A 24677-nucleotide genomic window follows, 5' to 3' on the forward strand; every position below is an offset into this window, starting at 1 on the left:
ATCAAATGACCAATCAGATTACAGATATAATCACGTGTACCTACGTTATTCAACCAATTAGAATTGAGAACAAGTATCACACCTATGCGAGGTTGCCAAATATTGAACTAGAAACAGAACGCTTTAAAAATTAAATGTCCAATCTTTTTTATCAAATTTAACAGGGTAGACATTTCTTTTTAAAAAAAGTACCGAATATGTGTCGTCTAAAATTCGTTGAACTTTTATTATATGTAATAATTTAACATGACTTTGGTTATAGGAGAATTCCCCATTTCGGGCCACTGAGGGTTACACGTCATCGTTATGAACGGCGATGACCGTCATAGCATCCAGATATAGCCTTTGACGATTCCGTTCGCTACCCTGAAATATTGATGGTAATATAACTATCGATTTGCGCTAAATTGCGTTCTTGACTATTGATATTTATACGACGTAAAACTGTTTCTTGGGCGACTCGAAATTTTTCTTGGTTTTGTGCAAATACCATAATCTACTAGATTCTATCTTACACCATACATCAACAATATTTGGTGATACAATTTTCCTCCGCATTGTAAGGTAGGAATACCTTCACGAATTTGTGTACGGTACCTGTAAAATTCGCCAAATGTAATGCTTTTGGTTTTGTTATTTCGATTTAGTCTTTTGTCAGAATATACAGTGGGTAAACCATCGGATCTGCCAATGGAGAGAGATTTTTTAATTCGTGATGCCTCATATGAGGCTGAGACGCAGAAGGGTTATATGGATACAAAATTAGATCCACTTGGAAGGGAGGCTCGTCCCCTTGAAAGACTGCAGCTATTTCGCTGCGGTTTTCGGGCAAATTATAATTTCAACGTCGATTATTGATGTTTCCTTTGGCAACGATACCCACGATTAATCTACGTTGGGAGTCACCGTCTTCATCCAATTGTCGTCGCCGACGTTCTTCGCGCACCATTTCTCCGACGGTTTTATAAGCTTGCATATATTTATTACATGTCCGTAATGATTTTCTACTATTCTCTTCGCTATCGAGAAAATAGTAGTGATTCAAAGTGGAATTCCTAAGATCTCGAGATTTCGGTATCCCACCGAGCATATGATAAATTTTTCTGCAAATACTAAAGCACCAATGTCCTTGTTCCCCTCGAAAATCAACACTAGGCTGACTGGTTTTAAAAGAAGCCATTGCAAATAAACTGTGGATCGAACGAATTTGAGTACAAATTTTTTATTGCCCTTGGCCATTGACTCAAATTCGGAGAGTGTATGCCCCGACCTTGCAACAACTCAAATGGACGTTTTGGCGATTTTTCTTCTCGCCAACAAAAAATAGAGCATCGCATTTCATTTAGCGGACCTATATGAAATGGATTCTCACCGAGTTGCTCTAATTGTAGCGTTGTTTGAGTCATCGTAATGCGATGAGTCATTCGTAACGGTACAACAGCGTATCTGTGATGTCTTTGTCGTTGCTGAGATGATTGTCGAACGGGAATAGAAACAGGAAGTGGCATCAGTTCATCGTCGGACAATTCCGGTTGTACGGAAATTTGCGAATTATTAATCGTAGAAGAAATTATGTTACGAGAAGTTTGGAACGAATTGGGGGAAGATTATGAAGGTAAAGTTGAAGAAATAACAAAGGAATCCGGTTCAACGACTGACAAGGAACTACCACTTCTTGAACTCCTTTGAGAACGCGTTGAACGTTCAGTCAAAGAAAATCGATAGTATTATTTGTCAGATCAGTATAGAATTGGACTAAAGTATAGTAAGATAGCAATTTTCTTTGATTGACCTTTTTTATATTTTTCTTATATACTAAATTTTGTGAACATGATTTTTTTTTAATGGCATTTTTAAAAAATAGATTTATACTTAACAATAATTTATTATTTTTATAATTTCTTGAGATCTGTAGAATGAAAAAAGACCAGTATATATTTTTTTGAAGTATATTCGAAAAAGAATAATAATTAATTTCATAATTCCTAGTATAATCAGAGTAATTGATTAATTATGTATTCATCGACTGGTAAATAATTAGTTGAAATTCGGCGGTTTCAAGTTGTCCTATTGTTTCTTATTGGAAACGTGGCAATGAAACACTAAAGTGGATTAACTTGAATATATTTTTTCGAGCTTTCGAATATTTACGAGTATGTATTAATTATTTGGGAATGAAATTATGGTCATATACAATATAAGAAATATGTATAAAAGTATAAAAAATTTTCACCTACAATAACTAATTAAGATTTTCGGTGATTTTGAATTGTATTAATTCTTGTGAATCTCAAATTCATAGGTTCCAAAATTCAATATTCAATTTGACGTTGATAGAAATATTTATTAATTTTTAATTGGTTAATTTAAGGATAACATTAAATTTCAATAGGCTAAGTCGTTATGAATATAACTAAATATTTATTGGTAAGAATATAAATGACAATTAATTTTATAGGTTAGGTCGATATAAGTGAAGTTGAAATTTCTAGGTTAGGTGAGGTTAGTTGGTTAGGTGGAGGTTAATGGAGTAGAATTTTTATACATTTTGTTCTTTAAAAATCTGAGAGATATGCATAAATTACACTTAGTTCCTAAAAATAGACGTTTATTCTAGTTTTTTTCAGTTGTCAAAGCTTTGGCAGATTCATAATTCATATTGTGTCCTATATGATAGACATGAGCTGCTAATGAACATCTACAAAGATATTATTTGACGTTTCGAATTTTCTTTCGGTCTTTATCAAAATATGATATTGACACTGATAATTTCCGTATTTATATTAATCAATAGATCATCTTCATCATGAACCTCAAAATAAGAATAAAATCATAATAGAAAATGTTCTAATAAGAAAAAATAATGTTTCTTTAGTTCTTACATATCAAATATGGAGCAGTACTCAATCAAATTATTTGCAGTTTTTTTGAATTTACAAAATAGAGCTATAAATTTCACTTAAATTATTTGGGTCTCTTTTATCTTTTATAGCTTTTCAGTTTTTATGAATGTGAACCATTTCTAAAAATTCTCTTTTTCGTGTATTAGATTCCTTCCGAAGAATTTTTCAATAGTTATTGAATTTAAGTTTTTAAATAGTTCTAAATATTGAGAGGTTTGCCCTACGTAGACAGCGTCACATTTAGTACGAGGAACTCGCTATATAAAATAATTTCGGTAATTATACACTTTCACGGTCACCTGGTTTTTTGGCTCTAGAAAATCGAAAAATGGATGGATTTTAATGATCTTGGTCTCAAAATGTTCCATTTTACGGCGGATTTATAAAAAAAAATTAGTAGAAATAGCTGGAATGTAAATTTCTCATAGTTTCACTGTTTTAAATCGAAAAAAAAAACGGTTTTGCAAAATAATCCTTTACAAAAAATTATCTCATTATCAGATAGAGTTCTTATATTTTTTTTGTATTCTACATAAATTAATAGACAATTTAAAAAAAAATCCAAAAAAAATGATTTTTTCAGTTTTTATAGCTTAAAATGAAATCGATGAAAAACAATCAATTTTCGTGAATAGTTTCGTACTATATTCTTCAATGTTAATAGTTTTTGGACCATTAAAAATCGAAAAATAGATAAATTTTATAATTTTGGTCTCTAAATGTTCCATTTTACGACGAATTTATGAAAAACACGGGGGTAGTGGCTGAATTTGCGGTTTTTAATAGTTTTAAACCTTAAATAGTAGAAAAACGGGTTTTTCTAAATAATCCGTTACGAAAATTTTTTCTCGTTATCAAGTTCAGTTTCAACTTCAAAATCTTAAATTCCTTTGATGTTCCAATTGACGCCTATTATTTAATTCCATTTTGGGAATCATCAATCTCATTGAAGATTCTGATGTCTTAAACTGATCTAAAAATCTTATTTTGGTCATCAATGTCATCATAAATTATTATAACATTGTTTGTATGGCATTGATACACTTTTGAGGTTCAAAATAAATTTTATAAGATCCATTTTTAACCTCAACTTTGTTAAAGCGGACGAAACAACAAAATTGAAGTCAAAAATGGGCTTAGATTATATGTATAATGATATATTTGTAATCCGAATTTCAACTTCAAAGTTATAATTGAAGACTTATTGAATTAAAAAAATATTTTAAATTCTGTCTCGGGGAGTTAACTATTGAGGGGTGGGTGTCGCGGGGGGGTTTGCTAAAAGAGCACAAAATAATGCTGTTTAAAAAGTGTTTTTTACATTGTGAAATCTTCAAATATTTTAATTTGAACATGAAAATAAAACTTTTCTTAAATAAATCTTGTAGTCTTAACAAACATCAAATATTTCTTCAAAAAAAAAAACAAAAACTGCTTCTAAAACTATTAATTATTGTTATTGCTAATATTATCACAAAAATCATGTAAAATTATAAAAAAGTTATGCAGTCTTTGACAATGATTATTATATTTTGTGCGAAACAAAAATTCGGCAATATACCCAAACATGTTCTCTTCTTTCGAGCCATATTTGGGTATATTTGCCCTCGCCGTTCTCCATGTCCTCTCTATGTTTTGCGTATGAGCGCCAGAATGTGGATCCACGAAATTTAAAGAATGATTTACCGTCAAATGTTTAAATCCTACAATATCAATAAGTAAATTAACATACATGAAGGGAGATATTTTTTCGTTTCGAATTCAAATAAAAAATTTTCTTGGTAGTAAAGCAATTTTGTTACTGAAACTTCAGACGAAAATAAGAATAAACAACTACCTTCATCATTCAAACAGTCATAAGCTTTCCAGCAATCAGATATTATTGTGGTTCCTGGATTAATTCTTCGTTTTATAACTTCTAATAGTACTTCTTCTGTCCTGTTCATCACTGGTTTGGTTTGGTTTCTCTCTCAATGCCTCCGAAAATCCATTTTCCTTCGATTACTCTTCCTTCATTGTATTTGCGACGACCAAACTTCGCTTCGTCAATTTCGACAACTTTTTTCCTACCACCAATTTTTGATGAACAGTTTTTAAATATTTATAGATATTTTGAATTCATTCATTAAATATTGCTCATGAGGTGGGTTTAAAAGCAAATATTGAGAAATTGTTGAGCAACTTTTCTCTAAACTCAATGATGAATCTTTAAACCACGAACCAGTACGAATAGATTGCTTGAAATTGCATTGTTGTACTTCAACTCGTTTATTAATAGTAACTTTTTTCTTCTTACGACATTGCCAAAATAGTGTTTTTGTATTCAAGTCACATCATTTACCACAATTATTACAACATACCTCAGATTCTACCTAAACTTATTATCACCAATCTTTTTTGCGACATAAGATGATATGAATTGAAATTCAAATATCTTGATGACCAAGTTGGTTCTGTATACCATTCTGTTATTATGTTATTATTAATTTTATGTAACGTGACATCAAGAAAATTGATTATGATTATTATTTTCTTCAATTTCGATTGTGAATTAAAGTTTTTCGTGATAAGAATTGAAATATTTATTTGAAAACATAGACACTTTTTCTTTTGTTTAAATCTTTATCAAAATAATGTTGATAATTTCATTATTTATTTTGAATAGAATAACAAATTGTGTAAAATTAGAAAATTCAACTATAATTCTAAAAAAAATTATATTTGCGATGGATAAAAACTATCAATAATATTCAATATAATGTTTAGATTATAGTAGAAATTATATAAATTAATAATTATAAAGGAAAAATCCATAAAGATAATTGAATGATTCACAAATAGAAATTCCAAGTTATATCAGGAAATTTAGAAGAGTTGCAGAAAAGTCTTAGAAAAGTAAGTAATGAAGTGTTAAAAATAAATTCAAATTTTCGTATATTTACTGAATTATTTATCGTTCTAATAATGGAATAATAATAAAAGATATATATATATATATATATATATATATATATATATATCTCGAAAAAAAAATATTAGATTGTTATTCATTTCAGATTTAAATAAAATAAAAAATTGAGAACAAAAGAATAAATTATTTTAAAAGAATATTATCTCATATATTGTCGAAATAGTATTTCATACAATATTGTTATAAATATAATAAAATAGAAAATGAAAAATATTATTTAGAAAGAGATATTCAAAATGTGTAAGTATTTTATAAAATAGAAGATAATTTTACCTACAGATATTAAAAAATTTTATGACTGAGTTGATGAAATTATCAATGGATGAATAATTGATATATAAAAAGAATTGAAAAAGGTATTAACAATATTGAGAGAGGAGTGTATTATTCCATTGTGTTTATTATAATTTGATTTAAAGTACATATATTTAAAATGAGGAAAGAATATAAGTGAAATTAGATATGAAGGAATTTTCATTAAATTTTATTGATATGATTTAATAACAATATATATATATATATATATAGTATATATATATATATATATATATATATATATATATATATATATATATATATTTAAATTGACTGGATGATGTACTGTGAAATATTAGCCAGAAAAAAATGATTATAGAATAAGTGTGATATAAACTATTTTTCAATTCATATATAGGAAATGTAATAACTTTTAAGGTCAAATTATAATATATTTTAATTAATCGTAAATCAAAATTCGATACACTTTTAAGTCTTAGAAAAATTGACATTTAATGTTGAATTATTAAGTGAAACACTGTTAAAGAATTTTTCCAATTAGATGCATGGATAATTGAAAAGCAATGCAAAAAAATATATTTTTCAAATTTACAAAATTATTGAAGGAAACAAAAATGAAGTTGAAAAGGCAGTATTGATATAATGTAAGAATTTTAGCATGGGATAGAAAATTGAATTGAAAATGATATAGAGACAGTAAAATGGCGGCATATAATATGTATGAATTGATGTTATAAATAAGAGGAAGTAGACCAATAAATAGAATTAAATTTTTGAAAATTATCACTAAATAGAGGAAAAATAATGATAATTTCAATAAAATTCGCCAAATAATATTTTTTTTTAAAACCAAATACCTACTAACCTCCAACTATACAAATAACAAAATGAGTTCAAGCAAAAAGACTGATAACTTGTCAAATAAACGGTAATATAGAAAAATAAAAATTGATGATAGAGAGTGTCTGACAGTGGCAGAGAAATAATTTTATAAATAAGAAAATGCGAAATTTTTCTAAATATCAGTAATGAAATTGTAGTATCAATTGAATATGATAATCAATTATATAATGATTAGGTATTGAAATTTTATTCAACATTATTATAAGTGGATAGCTGGTTATAAACGTAGAAGGTTTTCTTTTTATAAGTTACAGTTAATGTTATACAACATATTAAATATAACAGTAAGGAAAAAATAAAATCTTTGGAATGAAATGAAATCTTGTGCCTTTTCTTTAATCATCGGTCCATTTACCGGAACGTTTTTGTTACGAAGTTGCTTGGCCCATGTTAGCAAACACTGTTCAAGTTCAGGATATTCTGATAAACGTACACGTTTTAGTTTTCCTTGTCCTTCAGAACATTGTGATTCAATTTTATGTGTACTCTGAATTATTCTACAAAGAGTAGATTTTGGCACATTAAATTCGGCATAAACTTCTTCGCGTGTCTTCCCACTTTCATAAACGGATATTAACTTCAGTTTTTCACGTAATGATAACGATTGTAGCTTTCGTTTTGGCATTTTTCAAATAAACATCTGTATGATAGTAAAGCGAAACTGAAACTGAAGGTATTTGAAGCTCAAAATTTGTCTTACGTACTTGAAATTATGTGTGGAATTTGTGGGTAGAATAAGAATGAGTAAACAAACAATGTTATCTCAGTTACACAGGTTTATGCATATAAAATTTACTCGCTGTCTCAGTTAAAGAGGTAACTATGATTATTAATCGAAAGAACAAATCCCACATATAGAGGCTTACCTCGTCCCACTAACAGAGGTAATTCAATGCCAAAGTGTTGGGACCTCAGTATGAGTTCCAGTTATGGAGGTTTCTCACTTAATCCAGGTCCCACTTAACCGAGTTCACTGTAGTTGCTAATAAATTATTTATAGGTACAACAATAATATTGATTTTCAATCAATAATGAAGTTCATCTTGATAAATTATTCGATATACAGAATCACAAAAATAATTAGGTGAACTGAAAAAAAATAGAAGTATGTATTAGATAAGAACTGTAATATATCGTAGAAATCATGGTGAGATACTAAAATAAAACATTTTTCTAATAAACAGAATGTAATATATTGACATAATTAGAAATTTCAATATAAGATTGATAATAAAATAGAAAAAACAAAATGGCGGCGTATAATGTATATGAATTATGGTTGAAAATAAGATAAAGTATACCAATTAATTAAATTGAATGTTCATAAATTATTAAAGAATACAGTGATGAGTGGAAAGATTTCGAGATAACTCACCAAACAATATTTGTTACACAAAAACTAAATATTCCAATAACAGAACACTGACTAACCATATTAACACAAATAAAGAATGACAAGTTATCAAATAAACAGTTACATAGACAAATAAAAATTGATAATAGAGGGAATTGATATAGACTGAATTTTTGTTTATGTATTTAAGTATTGAAGTACAGTAAGACCCCGCTTAACGCTGGGGATACGTTCCATCAAAGTAGAGCGTAATGCTTAACAGCGCTAAACGAGGCTATCTTTACATGTAAATATTGGGGTTAGGGGAAGATGGCTAGGAAATTGGTTAGGTATTAAATTTAAAAAGTATGTTTTTTTAATAAGAATAAAACCAAACATTTATTTCTTAATGTCCAAATTAATACCACATTATTATTTCTTGCAAAAATAAAAACAAAATATAAATAACAAAACGAATATTCTTAAAAAAAACAAATAAAATTCTAAGTCAGTCATATTTAGTTAGCCTTCCGCGTTTTCAGTGTTCTGCCTTTTTGTGACAAAAGCATCTAATGTTGTTTGCCTTTTTCTTTTGCGTTGTTCTCTTAAAAGTTCTTCATAAACGGATAGAGCATCTCTAACACCACACCACGCCTTACTTTTGAGCTCCTGTCAAAATTTGGATCATTTTCAATGAATTGATCCATTATTTCAGTTATGGTAGACAAACTCCTTTTTACAAACGCCATCGAAAATTCTTTTTGCTCTTCTTGTTCAGTTAACTCCTAGAGCTCTTCATTGGAAAGACTACCCGCTGCTTCTTGAATTATTTCTTCGACATCTTCCACATTTACTCCTTCAAAACCGGTTTGCTTCGTTAATTTCACTATCTCTTCCACTATTTCATCCACATCGACAGAGTGTCCAACGTCATGGCTCTTACTTAAATCCGGCCTAATATTCTTCCATCCTCCTTTCAAAGAGCTTTCTGTCACCCCATTCCAAGAAAGGCCTATGTTTTCTACAGCATCCACGATGTTGTAGTTTTTCCAAAATTCTCTTATGGACTGGTTCTCTTCTCCGTCTGTTTTTTCAAACATTTGCTTAAAGGTTCGCCGCAAGTAATAAGCATTAAAATTTAATATAACGCCTTGATTTATTGGTTGAATTAAGGTAGTTGTGTTAGGCGACAAGAAAACCACTTCAACTGGAATGCATGTTGTTAAGTCTGAATAGTAAATTTGTTGGGTGGCTTGGAGCATTATCAATTAACAGAAGTGCTTTTTGTTCAAGTTTTTTAATTTCGCAATACGCGGCATTAGTGTGGCGTCACAAACATTCTTTGTATCTAAACAAACCTGGTAGCCATACTATTTTCCATTTGTGTCTAGATTTTTGATTACTTAAGCGTTTTATGGGAGCTATTAAAGGAAAAAAATTGTTAAAAAGTAAGTAATCGATACTTGATCGTAACTTGATAAAATAAAAATAGTTATAATAATTTAAATTGACAAAAAATACAGTATTTTCTCATTTTAAAAGCTATATTTTAGGTTATGCTCACTGGATTAATGTATACTATTGGAATAATATTGAAATATATCAAATTAAATAATACTGATTATTTGTTCTAGTGTCATCAATGCATGTTTTAACATTATCTGCAATAGCAACCTTTTTTAAGGACAATATCGCCCAACTACAAAGAGGTGAAAACTCTTATAGCAGTGGCAATGTGAAAAAAATGATTTTCGATCCTGCTGTTTCCCCTGCCCTACTTCGAGGTGAAGTTACAGCCAGTATGAAGAATAGAACTTATAATGTTGAGGTGAGTTTTGAAGTCATATCAAAAAGATCGTTGTTATTTTGCATAATCATGTTATTTTTCGGGTTTCCATTGATTACGAGGATGGTATATTGGATGCCACCTGCTCCTGCCCCAGGGGACAAGCAGTATGCCATCACATGGCAGCTGTATGTTTTCATGTACACAACAACGTCAGTGTTACTGACAAAACCTGTGTGTGGAATCAGCGCAAACCTACTGGCGATGGAGAAAAAATTGTGAGGATTAGTGATCTCTACAAACCAAAATTTTCTAATTATCAGGCTTTTTCGAGACCAGCATCAACCCAAGAAATAGCAGATTTTAGGAATGAATTAGGATACTCTAATCCAGTTGGATTTACATGGCTGTTTATGCCTGAGCAATCACAATTGACAAGCATAATAAAGAATATTGAAGATATTTTATATTCACTAGAGTATACACAGGCTACTGACAAAGAGACATTTTTAAAATCAAAATGCTCAGTAGATATCGATACTATAAATAAAGTTGAACAAATAACTAGAGGACAGTCAATTAATGAAAATTGGCTAGTTGCTAGAAAGTACAGAATAACTAGTAGTAAATTTGGCTCTATACTGTCAGCCTGCAGGAGGAACAAATTCTCAAAATCTTTATTTTCAAGACTACTAGAAGGGTACGAGCTGGATGGTATACAAGCGATAAAGTGGGGAAAAGAACATGAAGTGACAGCAATTGCTGTATTTCAAAAAATTACCGGATTATCAGTGGATCCAGCCGGATTTTGCATGGACTATTGTGGATTTTTTGGTGCTAGTCCTGATGGGTTTGTTAGCGAAAGATGCTTAATTGAAGTAAAGTGTCCCTTCAAACACAGAAATGTTGGAAAATTGAGACCAGTGTTAAAAGACAAAAACTACATATGTAGTTTACTTTGAAGAAAACTTGATGATAATTAACGAGAATCATCACTATTATCACCAAATACAAGGTGCGTTACATATTGCTGAAAAGGATATGTGCTATTTAGTAATATGGGTACCAAGTGACTGTATCATTGTACGAATTGGTAGGAGTGAACAATGGACAAAAAATTTAAATATTTTAAAAACATTTTATATTTCAAAATTCATACCATTTATTTTATCGTAATAAAATATTAACAGAATTCTGAATTTTTATTCATTTCCTGCAAAGGGAATTAAATGCCCTTAAGGCATTTTGTTTACAAAAGTGTGACTACATATATTCTTCTCAATTAATATGAAAACACATATAAACTGTCTTAATTATGTAATCGTAAGCCAATGATTTACATTTGATAAAAAGGGGAAAATTAAGGTTCAGTAAAAAGATCTGTTTAATAAAACTAGCTATAATAACTTTATTTGTAAGTAAAACAACAGATTTAAAATAACAATGTATATATTACAGACAAGTTGATACAATGCAAAGATAAACATGTTTTACAAGTTAAATAGGTTCATAAGACTTAAAAACTATTTATACAAAATCTAACGATATGATCAATCTTTTGAATCCCTTCATAATAAAGTTGTCCAACTTCTTTAATTAAAGGATACTGCAAGTTTGTTAAAGCCCCTACTACCTGAAACACAGCATCAGCATGTGGTAACAAAGAATGTGGAATTAAATTTAATATATTGAACACCTTCATTCTCCTTATAGCACGCTCCACATGAATCCTTGCTCGAGCAATGCATTCAGTTTGATGAACTTGTTCTGTAGTGAATTGAGGAGTTGTAAGAAATGGGAGAATGTTAATATGAACTCCGGGAGGCATTAAATCTTTAATTAGGAATCCTTTATCTGCCAATACCAAGTCTCCAGGTTTAAGTTGATTTAAGATTCCACAATCTTTGACAATTTTTTTGTCTGATGTTGAACCTGGATATAAACATGATAAAAATGTAGCTACACCATTTGGTGCAACACCTACTAATCCTTTGCATGTATTTCTATGCTTATATGAGCTGTACGTCAACTTCTGGGAAGACATACTTTGGCGATTTATACAAGTATAAACTTCCGTACAATCTATTATAATTCTACAATTTGTGAAACTACTAAAACAGTTTGGTAAGCACAACTGATTTTTACTTCTATCTGGTATTTCAGACATGAATTGTTTGAATAAAATTTCATGCAAGGCTGTTACAACATTTGAGACTGTGCCTTGTGAAACATTAAACCTTACTGCTAAATCTTGATGTGGAAAATTTTGTTTCAATTTCATCAAAGTCATGAGCAGCTGATCAATTTTTCGCATTTTTTCTACCTTCCATTTAAAATAATATCTTATTTCATTTTTTTCCAACAAATGATACAGAGCCATGAATACATCTGTTGTAGGCAAACCAGTATATAAAATGACCAAGTTATTATCACTCCTAATATGATCAAAGGAGAATGTTTCTGATAAGTGAGAGAGACTATCTGTAGCTTTTTCTAGACTTTGTCGTAAGAAATAGTTTTCTGCTTCTGTCATAACATGGTTGCTTTGAGAGAAGTCGTCTGTTTCTTTTGACGTAGATGCTTGTGGTTCAATTTGCAATCTGCAAATGGATAAAACAATAAATAGAAATGAAAAAATCACTAAAGGTATCTACTTACTCCAACCCATCTTGAAGTGGTCTTTTCTTTTTCTGGGGATATTGGTCGTGAAACATTTTTCCTTCATTGTGTAAAAAAATGGTTGGCCCATTTTCTTTTTTTCCATCTACAAAATGACAACTACACAAAAAAGCTCCGGGACCTGGTTCTGTTGTTCTTCTACAAATATTGTGAAAAAATAAAATTTTAAACAGTTATAAAATTCATCATTATATACCTTGTTAGCTTTATCCATTTGCTTCTTACTTTTGGATCCTTTGGAAATCTATAAAACTTACAACGCTCTCTGACATTGTAATGCTTACAGCCAGGTGCCCAACACTGCACCATTATTATTTAGATGAAAAACGCTAAAATTAGATATAAAACATGAGAAAAGAATTAGAACAATTGTTATTTTTGTAAACGAAACTAACTGTTTCTGAATAATTCCACTTATAAATAGAAATTCATGAAAACTCATCAGATATTTTAGTATGTATCTTGGTTTAGATCCGGCTCGAAGGACCAATCTTGGGGGATTGTAATGAACTAGTTGGATGAAGTGGACTGTCGTGTTTGTCGTTCACTACAGCACCCAAGTAGATGTGTTGTTTTCTTCGACGAGGTTGCGGAATGAAGGACCAGTCGTAATTTTAAGTAACGTTTAATAAAAACACTTAAATACGACAATATTACACGTAAATCGATGTACAAAATAAGCATCAAGATAAATCAACAAGAATGTCCACAGTGATATATAGTTGGTTACAAAAGATAGCGAAGTTTATATGTATATTTCTCCGGTTATACTTGAACGAAGTAACAGAAAATTGCACGTTTTATGTTGCGTCGTAATGCGAGTGATATTTTGATTATTCAGGTAAATCGTAATTTTGCCCGTTTGTAAGGTTAAGATTTTTTATGAGTTGATAAGTGAGAGAGAATCGTTAAGTTGATTTAGATATAGTTCGTTAGTTTTAACGCGCACTGTATGTTTTGTTTCTGTTTACTGAGGATTCTTCTTTCTCACTGTTCTGTACTGTGTTACTTTCTGCTCTCTTACTGTCTCGTGCATGAATGTTAAATTTTATTTATATGGGCTAAAATGGGGGTTAAAAGTATCCCAATATCGTGGTAATATTTTGTGTTAATTGCCGTGAAGCAATAAAAAGAATCTATATTTTTCAAGCAGATTTTTTGAAATTTCTCTTTTGTTTGTATAAGGGTTGACCAGATGAACTTGGAATAGTTTGTAAAAGTATAATGAAGGTTTTTAAAAGTTTTCAATAGTAATTGCTTTTGTGTTTATTTGAGAGAAAGTTATTAGTGACACTTTAGAAATTTAACGATTGGTCTCTTGCGGAGAGAGAGTTATTTATTAGGGGTTTAAAGGTACAAAGGACATTCAACATTTGTCATTGTCTAAAATTTCATAAAATTGTGAAAGTCTTAACGATTATGGTATTTACCATATGTTGAATCGCAACATTCTCCCGCCGGAAATGAAGTCTCTGCTTCATTTAAGAAAGAAAGCGCGATAGCGGGAAGATAGGGTGTTTTTGGTCAAAGGATATTTCAGCGTTTTCCAGTCTACCTCCGACACGGAGATAGCCGGATGTATCTAGAAATGGTTTTAAGGATATAAGTTGTTTATTTGATAAGTTTTTATTTTTTGAAAGTTCCGCTATTTCTATTGAAAAGGACTGATTTTGAACTTTTTTGATAATGAAGTTTAATGATGAATTTAGTTCCCTGACTGACAGAGGTCCTTTGAATTGACTTTCTTTGTTTCTCGAATTGTGTGTAAATCGTAGGACGTACGCCACTGTGCGATGTAATTTGGAAAATGAAGAGAAGCGTGAAAAGGTGTTTTGCCAAAAGTTACATTGTTCGGAAATGGTTGTCAGGGATACCTTCCTTTCCTCAGGTACGTTGACGAGATTTTTATTAATCTCGTATTGGGGGAAACCTGAACTGAACTCATTGAGGTATTTGGGTCCATTAAACCACATGGAGTAGATTTCAGGTGTGAATTTTCCACGCGACAGCAGGTCAGCGGGATTATCGCTTGATCCTACGTGCCGCCACTGGAAATTTGTTGTTAGCGCTTGTATTTTCGCTACTCTGTTTGATACGAATGTCGACCATCGACTTGGGTGGCTTTTGCACCAACACAGTGCAATTTGAGAGTCCGTCCATAAGTTAACTGAGTTTATGTCGACTTTAGGTTCCAAAATGTTTTTGACTCCTTGAGTCAGGTTCGCGGATAATAGCATTCCACAGAGTTCAAGTCTGGGAATTGTGATAGTTTTCAGAGGTGCGACGCGTGATTTTGCTGATATCAGTACACATGAAACTGTTTTATCAGTGTAGATAGTTCTAATGTAGACACATGCGCCGTACGCTTCAGTACTCGCATCTGAAAAGGAGTGAAGTTCGATTTTGCTTATTTCTTTGTTATTGAAGATAAGACGAGGAATTTTTAAGTCCTTGATTTGGCAGATGGTGCTTAGAAATTCTTGCCATTTCCTATTTATTTCTTTGTAGATGATCTTATCATCCCAGTTGCACTTTAATTTCCAGATTTTTTGCATTAGCATTTTTCCCTTAACGATAGCGGGGTTTACAAACCCCAGAGGATCGTAGCACTGTGAAATGTGTGATAAGATATTTCTCTTGGTGATATTGTCCCCACTGACGGGTTCAGTGGGTACCGATATTTGGAACTCATCACTTATGGGATTCCATTTTACGCCTAAGACTTTAGACGGAGATTGATCTAAATTTATGTCAAATTCAGTTATTCGAGTCTGCGATATCTTTTTTAGAAAGGTTTGAGAGTTAGATCCCCACTTGTGCAAGTGGAAACCAGCTGGTTCAAGCATTGATTTAAATTCCAAATAGAGTTTTTCAAGGGATTCGGTTGAATCACACCCTGTTAAAATGTCGTCTACATACGTCTGCGTAAGAACAGCGTCGGAGGCTAGAGGGAGATGTTTATTGGTACTTGCAATCTCATTCAGAACTCTCGTTGAAAGGAATGGACTACAATTCATACCGTAAGTTATTGTTTGTAATTCAATGCATTTTAATGGTTCTTTTGCTGAGTCTCTCCACAAAATATTTTGGAGGAATAGGTCTTTGGGATTTATTCGAATTTGTCTGAACATTTTCTCCAAATCAACTATCAACGCGTATTTGAAGGTTCTGAACCTACACAATATGTCGTATAGGTTGGGTTGAGTTTGATAACCTTTGAGACAAATGTCGTTTAATGAATAACCAGAGTTGGTTTTACAAGAAGCATCAAATACGACTCGCAGCTTAGTCGTAACTCGGTCTTGTCGATAAACTGGCAAGTGAGGGATAAAATATTTGTTTTCGCAACGTGAATTTTGCGACGATAGTGGTACATATTTCGCATGTCCTAGAGATAAGTATTCATGAATAAATTTCTTATATTCCGAATAGAGGTCGGGATTTTGTTGTAAGCGTTTTTCTAAAGAGAAAAATCTCTTTTTGGCAACTGCGAGGGAGTCACCTAACTTTTTGTGTTCTGTGACGGACTTTAACGGAATATCCACTTGGAAAAGTCCGTTCGGGAGAATTTTAGTTGTGGTTTTGAAGATGAATTCTGTCAGTTCATCTTCGGTTGATAGAGATTTTAGGTTTGGGAGTTCTTCGATCTCCCAGAATTTGCAGAGAGTGTTTTGTAATTCAGTGTCCGGGTTAGGGTCTTCGGTTTCACTGGCTACATGATGCGAGATAGCGTGTGGGTTTTTTGATTCTTGTTGGGAGTTCAGTCTTCCCGAGATAACGTAACCCAAATGGGTATTAAAGAGAGCAGGTAGGCCGTCACCTAGTTTGATGAGACCATAAGTTAACAATTCATAATAAACATCTGCTCCTATTAACAGATCTATTTTACCGGGTGTGGCAAAAGTTTTGTCAGCTAATTTGTTCACAATCCGCGAAGGAATTGTTATGTGATCTACATTCACTTTCACTTGCGGAATAGTCGTGGTAATTTTTTCGAGTACAGCACAAGAGATTTCGAAGTTCTTCGAGGGGTCAACATTTGAGTGTAGCACTATGTCCAACATTTCGTTAGACAAAGTACTAGTTTCAGATATACCTGAAATGTTTAAGATTTTCTTATACGGGGTGTAGTTGAGTTTTTGTACAAGTTCTTTGCTGATAAAGGAATTCTGACTTCCATTATCCAGAAGAATTCTTACCTTAACAGGTTGATTCTGTCGATTATAAATTGTTGCTTGTGCAGTTGCTAACAACACTAAGTTGTTTTTTATCGAGAGAGCTGATAGACTAGACGAATTTGGACGTGCTTGATTTTCTTGGATGCTTTGAGATGTGGACTGCCTGTCCTGAATTTGAGTAGGACTTTCCAAATTAAAAGTTTGAGGGTTTTGTTGGAAATTCGAATTTAGCGACCGAGAATTGTCAGAGTTACTATGTGGATTGAAATTGTTATTGCACGAATGTCTTTGTTCTACATTGCGTGAGTTTTGAAAATGTAAAAGAGAATGATGTCTTTTATGACAATGGGAGCATGACTTCTGTGACAGACAGTTTTCAGCACTATGTCTAGTGCCTAAGTAGTTTACACACAATGTTTTGGTTTTGGCAAATTCATTACGCTTAGTAATGGGCAACGATAGGAATGTTTCACAGGTATAAATTTTATGTGCAGTGTCTGAACACATAACGCATCCGTTCATGTTTTGATTTTGTTTAATCGAATTATTCTTAAGATGAGATGATTGATTGTTTGAGTTTTTATTGAACTTTGGTTGTGATTGCGAATGAAACGCTACTTTACTTTGTGACCTCTTGTGCGAAACTGAGTTTTGCGAAGTTTGAGATTGGCTAGTTTTACCAGTGGCATTGTCGAGTATTTCAATTTCCTCTTTAAGAAATTGTAAAAATTCATCTACTGTTGGTAAGGTATCCCTGTTCCTGCATTTTTCAAACTCTTTTTTGAAACCATAATCTAATTTTTGTTGATAAAGATAAGTTATTAATGCCTCTAATAAAACTTTGTGATCAAGCTCAAGATTCTGTAGGAGTGTCCAGTTACGCCTACAGATAGTAGCAAATTTTGAAAGTTCGGTAGGATTGTGCTTACTTAACTGCGGTATGTTCAATAATTCGGAGAAATATACATGTACAATTTTTGTTTTGTTTTCATAAGTTTCTCTTAACAAGTTTATAGCTACTTGCAAGTTTCTATCGTTCACTTGTAAAACGTCTACAATATGTAGTGCATCACTTTCTAAATAACTTTTTAAATAATATAATTTCTCAGCATCTGATTTTAGTTGCGGATTTTCGAGAACACTAGTTTTGAACAAGTTGTAAAAGCTTTCCCATTCAGTGTGATTTCCTGAAAACTTTTTTATTTTTATTTCAGGTAATCTAGTACCTGAGTTGTGGTTTGAATCTAATCTGTTTTCCCTAACTGACTCATTACAACTACTTTCATATATAGTTAATTTTTTGATTGCTCTAGCTAATTGACTCCTAGTTTTACGATAATAAATTTCTACTTTGTTCCTATCTTCTTGATCTGGAATTTCTTTTTCATTTTTTTTGAGTGTATAACTTTCTATTTTATTTTGTGTGATTTCCTCTTGTAGAATTTCCAGATCAAAGACATCTAAACTATTTAATTCTGATTCTAATTGTTCAGTTATTCTGGTGATTTCACCTTTAATAGATTCACGTTCGCTGATTAAATGTTTTAAATCCATTGTTGTTTGTTTATTTTAAGTTTAAGAGCAAAAAGTTAATGATATTTTTATCGGATATAATCAGATGCTGGGAATGCTTTATATATTATGTAAAACAGTGTTTTTACAATTAAATATATAGATATAAAATTGAATAATATTGCAAGCAATTTTTCAACAGAGTTTAAAGATAAATGTCTTTTTCTTAAGTTTTCTTGAGCGAAATGTTGATGAGTAATAAATTGGAATAAACTGACCTTTTCCAATCCAGCGATGAGAGATACCTGCGGTTTCTTGCCTACAGGTGTGAGTTTATAGATGATTCGATCGGTTGTATGTTTCTGATGGCACACTTGATGACTTGTTCTTTTCACTTTCTTGCACTTTGCTTGGCGATAGAGTTTACTTTGCTTAGCGAGAGAGATCACTTTGATTTACGTGTATGAGATTTTGTTTAGTTTAGAGTTGCACTGGTTTAGATCCGGCTCGAAGGACCAATCTTGGGGGATTGTAATGAACTAGTTGGATGAAGTGGACTGTCGTGTTTGTCGTTCACTACAGCACCCAAGTAGATGTGTTGTTTTCTTCGACGAGGTTGCGGAATGAAGGACCAGTCGTAATTTTAAGTAACGTTTAATAAAAACACTTAAATACGACAATATTACACGTAAATCGATGTACAAAATAAGCATCAAGATAAATCAACAAGAATGTCCACAGTGATATATAGTTGGTTACAAAAGATAGCGAAGTTTATATGTATATTTCTCCGGTTATACTTGAACGAAGTAACAGAAAATTGCACGTTTTATGTTGCGTCGTAACGCGAGTGATATTTTGATTATTCAGGTAAATCGTAATTTTGCCCGTTTGTAAGGTTAAGATTTTTTATGAGTTGATAAGTGAGAGAGAATCGTTAAGTTGATTTAGATATAGTTCGTTAGTTTTAACGCGCACTGTATGTTTTGTTTCTGTTTACTGAGGATTCTTCTTTCTCACTGTTCTGTACTGTGTTACTTTCTGCTCTCTTACTGTCTCGTGCATGAATGTTAAATTTTATTTATATGGGCTAAAATGGGGGTTAAAAGTATCCCAATATCGTGGTAATATTTTGTGTTAATTGCCGTGAAGCAATAAAAAGAATCTATATTTTTCAAGCAGATTTTTTGAAATTTCTCTTTTGTTTGTATAAGGGTTGACCAGATGAACTTGGAATAGTTTGTAAAAGTATAATGAAGGTTTTTAAAAGTTTTCAATAGTAATTGCTTTTGTGTTTATTTGAGAGAAAGTTATTAGTGACACTTTAGAAATTTAACGATTGGTCTCTTGCGGAGAGAGAGTTATTTATTAGAGGTTTAAAGGTACAAAGGACATTCGACATTTGTCATTGTCTAAAATTTCATAAAATTGTGAAAGTCTTAACGATTATGGTATTTACCATACGTTGAATCGCAACAATGTATAACAAATCACATTTTTCAGAAATTTTATAATTTTCTTAAGTATACCGTGAAATTATTTAGGAAGGTTGATTTCATTCAAAACGACTTAATTTCGCAAAATAAAAGTTCAAACTTCATTTTATCTAAAACAATTATATTTAACAAGATTACAATAGTGAGGTTAGGTTAGTTTTATCTTTTTATTCAAATTATATGGTAAAACGTACCTGTTTTGATTGGAGTCGAATATATACTTTAGTAAACGTCCTAGTGAATGTATACAAGTTAAAATAATTTATTTTTTTTCGAATATAAGGAAATAATAACTGATCTAAAATCACAGCTATTGTATCTAAATGGACGATATGTTTGTTTAGATACAGTTACAAATTGTGACGTCACCACTAATACTGCGTATAACGTTTAACAGACGGGCAGAAATGTTCAGTGAACCAATCCTGGAAAATTTTCGCAGTTATCCATGATTTTTTATTAGACTCCCAAATTACAGGTAAAGTTGATTTAGATATGCCTTTCATCGCTCTTGGGTTTTTGGAATGGTAAATTAGTATGTAATGATTTTAATTTAGAATCTCCGCTTACGTTACCACCTAGTAGAAGTGTTAAGCGATCTTTTGAAGCTTTAAATCCTGGTGCCCGTTTCTCTTCACGGGATAGAAATGTTCGTTTCGGCATTTTTTTCCAAAACAAGCCTGTTTCATCAACATTAAAAACCAATTCTGGAGGATAGTTTCCTTCTTCCTCAATTATTTTTTTTAATATCGATGGAAATTCAGCCGCCGCTTTTGTATCACCACTTGCTGCTTCTCCTGTAATCTTTATGTTGTGAAAGTTATTTCGATGTTTAAATCTATTAAACCATCCTCAACTAGCAACGAAAGTTTCACTTTTGTCAATTGTCTCAGCCTGAATGTAATTAAAAACTCTTCTAGCTTTTTCCATTATGATAGATTGGCTTAATGGCATATTGCGGTCAATTTCGTCGTCAATCTATATAAACAGTCGTTTTTCCATTTCCTCTATGATATTATTTCTAGAACGGGTAATTCTAGTTGCAGAACTTGACGTAGTTGCAGTTGCCGATGACAATATTTTTTCTTTATTCTTCATGATGGTCCTTATTGTTGAAGTTAGCAAATTCAATGAAGCACTAATTAGAGTTTGACGTTCACCAGAATCTAATCTTCTAATCAATTCATGATTCACATGACACATCACATGATTCATATATCGTATGTTAGGAATATTTGAGAATTAATTTTATATAAGAAAAAAATAATTAGAGTTTACAAATTATAGAAGTAAAGAAAATTTTTGGTTCTGTGAATATAATATATTGTATGGTAATAATTGGAACATTGAATGAAAATGAAAAATTATAACTAACAGTTTGAAATTTAATAATTATCATTATAAACAACTTTGTCTTTATCAATGATAAAGACATCTCTCCTCTTTCAAAATTAGTTTTTTTTAATAATGTTTAAAAAATAGATGAAAATTGACGTTTCGATTAATGTTAAGTCTATCAAAATATAAGGTGAAACGTAAATGTTTATCTATCTTTAAAAATTATTGAAAAAACTAATTTTTGAATAGAAGAGACGTAAAATTAAGAACATTATGTATCTTACAGAGGTTTAGAACTTTAACAAAACATTGTTATGAAACATAATTTAATATGTTACAAAAATGTCAAATCTCAATGTTTATTATTTTAGAAATGGATTTTTTCTGGATATCAGTAATGAAATTAAAGTATCAATTGAAAATGAGATTTAACTATTGGAGTATAATATTAATTGATATTTTTATAAGTTGATAACTGACTGTAAAACGTTTTTTTTTTAAGTTATGATTAACTTTATACAACATATTAAAGATGACATGGTGGGGAAAAAATCAATTTCAATAGGGAAATATATATCATCTAATCTAGTTTCTAAAAAAAGGAAGATATTTCAATGTAAATCTTATTTTAGAATCGTCAAAATGAACCTTTTTCACCTATAATTAATTATTTCAATGAAAATATGTTAATTAATAGTATAATCAATTATGTAATGAAATTACCAATTATAAAAATTATATGAAGTTATTATCATAGTAATGAAATGGAATTTTTGGAACAATTGATAGTTCTACATCAAAAAGTTTACTTCTGTACTTGACTAACATCTGTTAGTTGTTAATAAATTCTCTATAAATATTAAAAAAGTATTGATCAAGTTTAATGATGATTTCAATACAATTTACCAAATAATATTTTTTTAAAAAAACCAAACACAACTACAGATATTTAACAACATATATACAAAATATTTAGCTGCCAAGTATAAGAATCAACTTGCCAAATAAATGGTTACATAGACAAATAAAAATTGATAATAAATGAAGTTAATTGAATTAAATATTTTTGTCTAGGTATTAATTTATCCGTAAATGATTATGAAATTTTTGGTTCATATACTGTGTGTTACGAATATTTGAGAACTTATTTGATACAATGGGGATAATAATTGAAGTTTACGAATCATTCTAATTAAATTTTACAATAAATTTGAAAAAGGTAAATAAAAAACATGTTATCTATATAGAAATGATTGAATAAATGATAAATAAATATGTTTGACATTCGTTTTACGAGTAAAATATATTTAACATTATTTTTTATGGAAATACGTTGTAATATTTCAATACAGTATATGCAATGGGAGAATCGTCATAAGTATTGAATTATATTATGCATTTTTATATACAGGGTGATTCATTAAGAATGTCCAATCTCTGAACTGTAGATTCTAAACCTCAAAATATGATGATTCTGCTCAACATGCCTTTTGCTAATATTGCTAGTTTCCGAGATACGTTAAAGTTTGAATTTTTTGATTTTCGCGATAATGTTTCATGTTTTCACAATTTCTCTTTGAAAATTGGCAATTTCACGTTTTTTGGCATGAGGAATTATAAATTGCACTCTAATTTAACATTGCTAATAGAGGGCGCCAGTTACACTTGTTTGGGTTAATTAAATCAAAGTAAAAGTTTTTTGGGCTAAACTTACAACTAAAATATTAAAAAGCGTTAAATTCTACAAAAAAATAGTTACTCTTATCTGATTCGTGTAACTCAATCGGTTATCCAGTTATTTGCTTCTAAAAAGTTCAATAAATTTTAAGTTTTTCATAAAAAAATTTTATTATTCTTTAAATATGTAACAATAACAAATTTGTAAACAAAAATAGAAAACTTCAAAGCAAATGCTCGAAATTTACTTCAATACACTTTATGATCCGCTTTCGTAAAGATCTCTTAATATCAAAATCACATTCGTGAATTAAGCCGTGGTTTAATTTTTCGTTTTCTTTTCAAGTAGGCTTGTGACGCTATTAGACAGTTTGTGTAGAAGCAAAAAATGGATAATAATAATAAGTAATACATTAGTTTACCATTTATTAACAATTTAGTAATTAACAAGTGTAATAGTTATTTATCAAATAATGCCTAGGCATAACGATTTTTCCAATAATGCGATATGCGCGATATGAGTTGTGTTTGCTCAGTCTAATTATAGTGGTCCAGCTGCGGCTCGAAGATATTCACAATTATATCCAAATTGAAGGCAACCCAATTACAAACTGTACCGAAATCTTTACAACCGCTTAGGTGAAACGGGGTCTTTACGCTCTAAAACTGAGCACGGTGCTACGAAAAAATTACTGCCGATAAAGAAGATGGAATTTTAATTTTTATTACGGAGAAACCAGATATCAGTATTCGCCGATTAAGTCTGCAAAGAGATATAAGCCAATCATCTATTCTTAGAATACTGAAGAGAGAAAAATTGCATCCATATCATTACACTCCTGTTCAGAATTTATTAACTCAAGATTTACCTAAGCGTCTATAATTTGCCTATTTTTTGCAAGATAAACAAAATGTTAACCCAGATTTTCTGGGTATAATTCTTTTTACTGATGAGGCAACATTTACCAGACTAGGAATATTTAATTATAAAAATAATCATTTGTGGGATTCTGAAAATCCACATGCTATGAGGGAAACACATTTTCAGCTCGAGTTTAAGGTTAACATTTGGTGTAGTGTAATATGTGGGTATTAATAGGTCCTTTTGAACTGCCAACCAATTTAAATGGACCTCTTTATTTAGATTTTCTTCAAGAACATTTACACTAATTACTAGAGGATATACATCTCGCATTAAGGCAAAATAATATGTGGTTTTTGCACTACGGAGCACCACCACATTACAAGTTCGTCAATACTTAAACGAACACTTTCCGCACCGATGGATTGGTCGTGGAAGTGAGTTTGCTTGGCCACCAAGAGGCCCTGATTAAATCCTTTGGATTTCTCAATTTGGTCGCAAATGAAGGCATTAGTTTACAAAGAAAAAATTACTTATCTTCCACAACTGCGACGGAAAATAGAAGAAGCCACGGATGTAAGTAAAAATAATAGACAAGGATTATTTGATATTAAGAGATGTTTACGAAAGCGGATCATAAATTGTATTGAAGTAAATGATGGGCATTTTGAGCATTTGCTTCGAAGTTTTTTATTTTTGTTTACATATTTGTTATTGTTACATATTTAAGGAATAATACAATTTTTTTATAAAAAAATTAAAA

The 24677-nt window shown here is 30.9% G+C and overlaps 3 protein-coding genes and 1 long non-coding RNA gene across 4 annotated transcripts in view; 1 reads left to right on the forward strand and 3 right to left on the reverse strand.

Moving 5' to 3' along the window:
• Positions 1-11359, forward strand: part of LOC130899835 (uncharacterized) — a 75034-nt gene extending 63675 nt beyond the window's left edge. The window contains exon 2 of the mRNA XM_057809988.1: positions 10021-11359. Within this exon, the coding sequence (XP_057665971.1) occupies positions 10352-11134 (783 nt within the window). The 5' untranslated portion in view covers positions 10021-10351 and the 3' untranslated portion in view covers positions 11135-11359. The remainder of the gene's footprint in view (positions 1-10020) is intronic.
• Positions 11360-11688: 329 nt separating this feature from the next.
• On the reverse strand, positions 11689-12886 carry LOC130900284 (uncharacterized). Its single transcript, XM_057810796.1, has 3 exons — positions 12831-12886; positions 12559-12772; positions 11689-12495 (listed from the first exon to the last, which is right to left on the reverse strand). The coding sequence occupies exons 1-3, from the start codon at positions 12884-12886 to the stop codon at positions 11689-11691; spliced, it is 1077 nt and encodes a 358-aa protein (XP_057666779.1).
• Positions 12887-12920: 34 nt separating this feature from the next.
• On the reverse strand, positions 12921-13240 carry LOC130899838 (uncharacterized). Its single transcript, XR_009060100.1, has 2 exons — positions 13048-13240; positions 12921-12989 (listed from the first exon to the last, which is right to left on the reverse strand). It is a non-coding gene; the product is annotated as an uncharacterized LOC130899838 (long non-coding RNA).
• A 958-nt stretch (positions 13241-14198) lies between these two features.
• On the reverse strand, positions 14199-20700 carry LOC130900285 (uncharacterized). The gene is made up of 3 exons (XM_057810797.1): positions 20613-20700; positions 14726-18399; positions 14199-14234 (listed from the first exon to the last, which is right to left on the reverse strand). The coding sequence occupies exons 1-3, from the start codon at positions 20698-20700 to the stop codon at positions 14199-14201; spliced, it is 3798 nt and encodes a 1265-aa protein (XP_057666780.1).
• Positions 20701-24677: the final 3977 nt, after the last annotated feature.

Source organism: Diorhabda carinulata, chromosome 12 (assembly GCF_026250575.1).
Source record: "Diorhabda carinulata isolate Delta chromosome 12, icDioCari1.1, whole genome shotgun sequence".
Classification (NCBI taxonomy): domain Eukaryota; kingdom Metazoa; phylum Arthropoda; class Insecta; order Coleoptera; family Chrysomelidae; genus Diorhabda; species Diorhabda carinulata.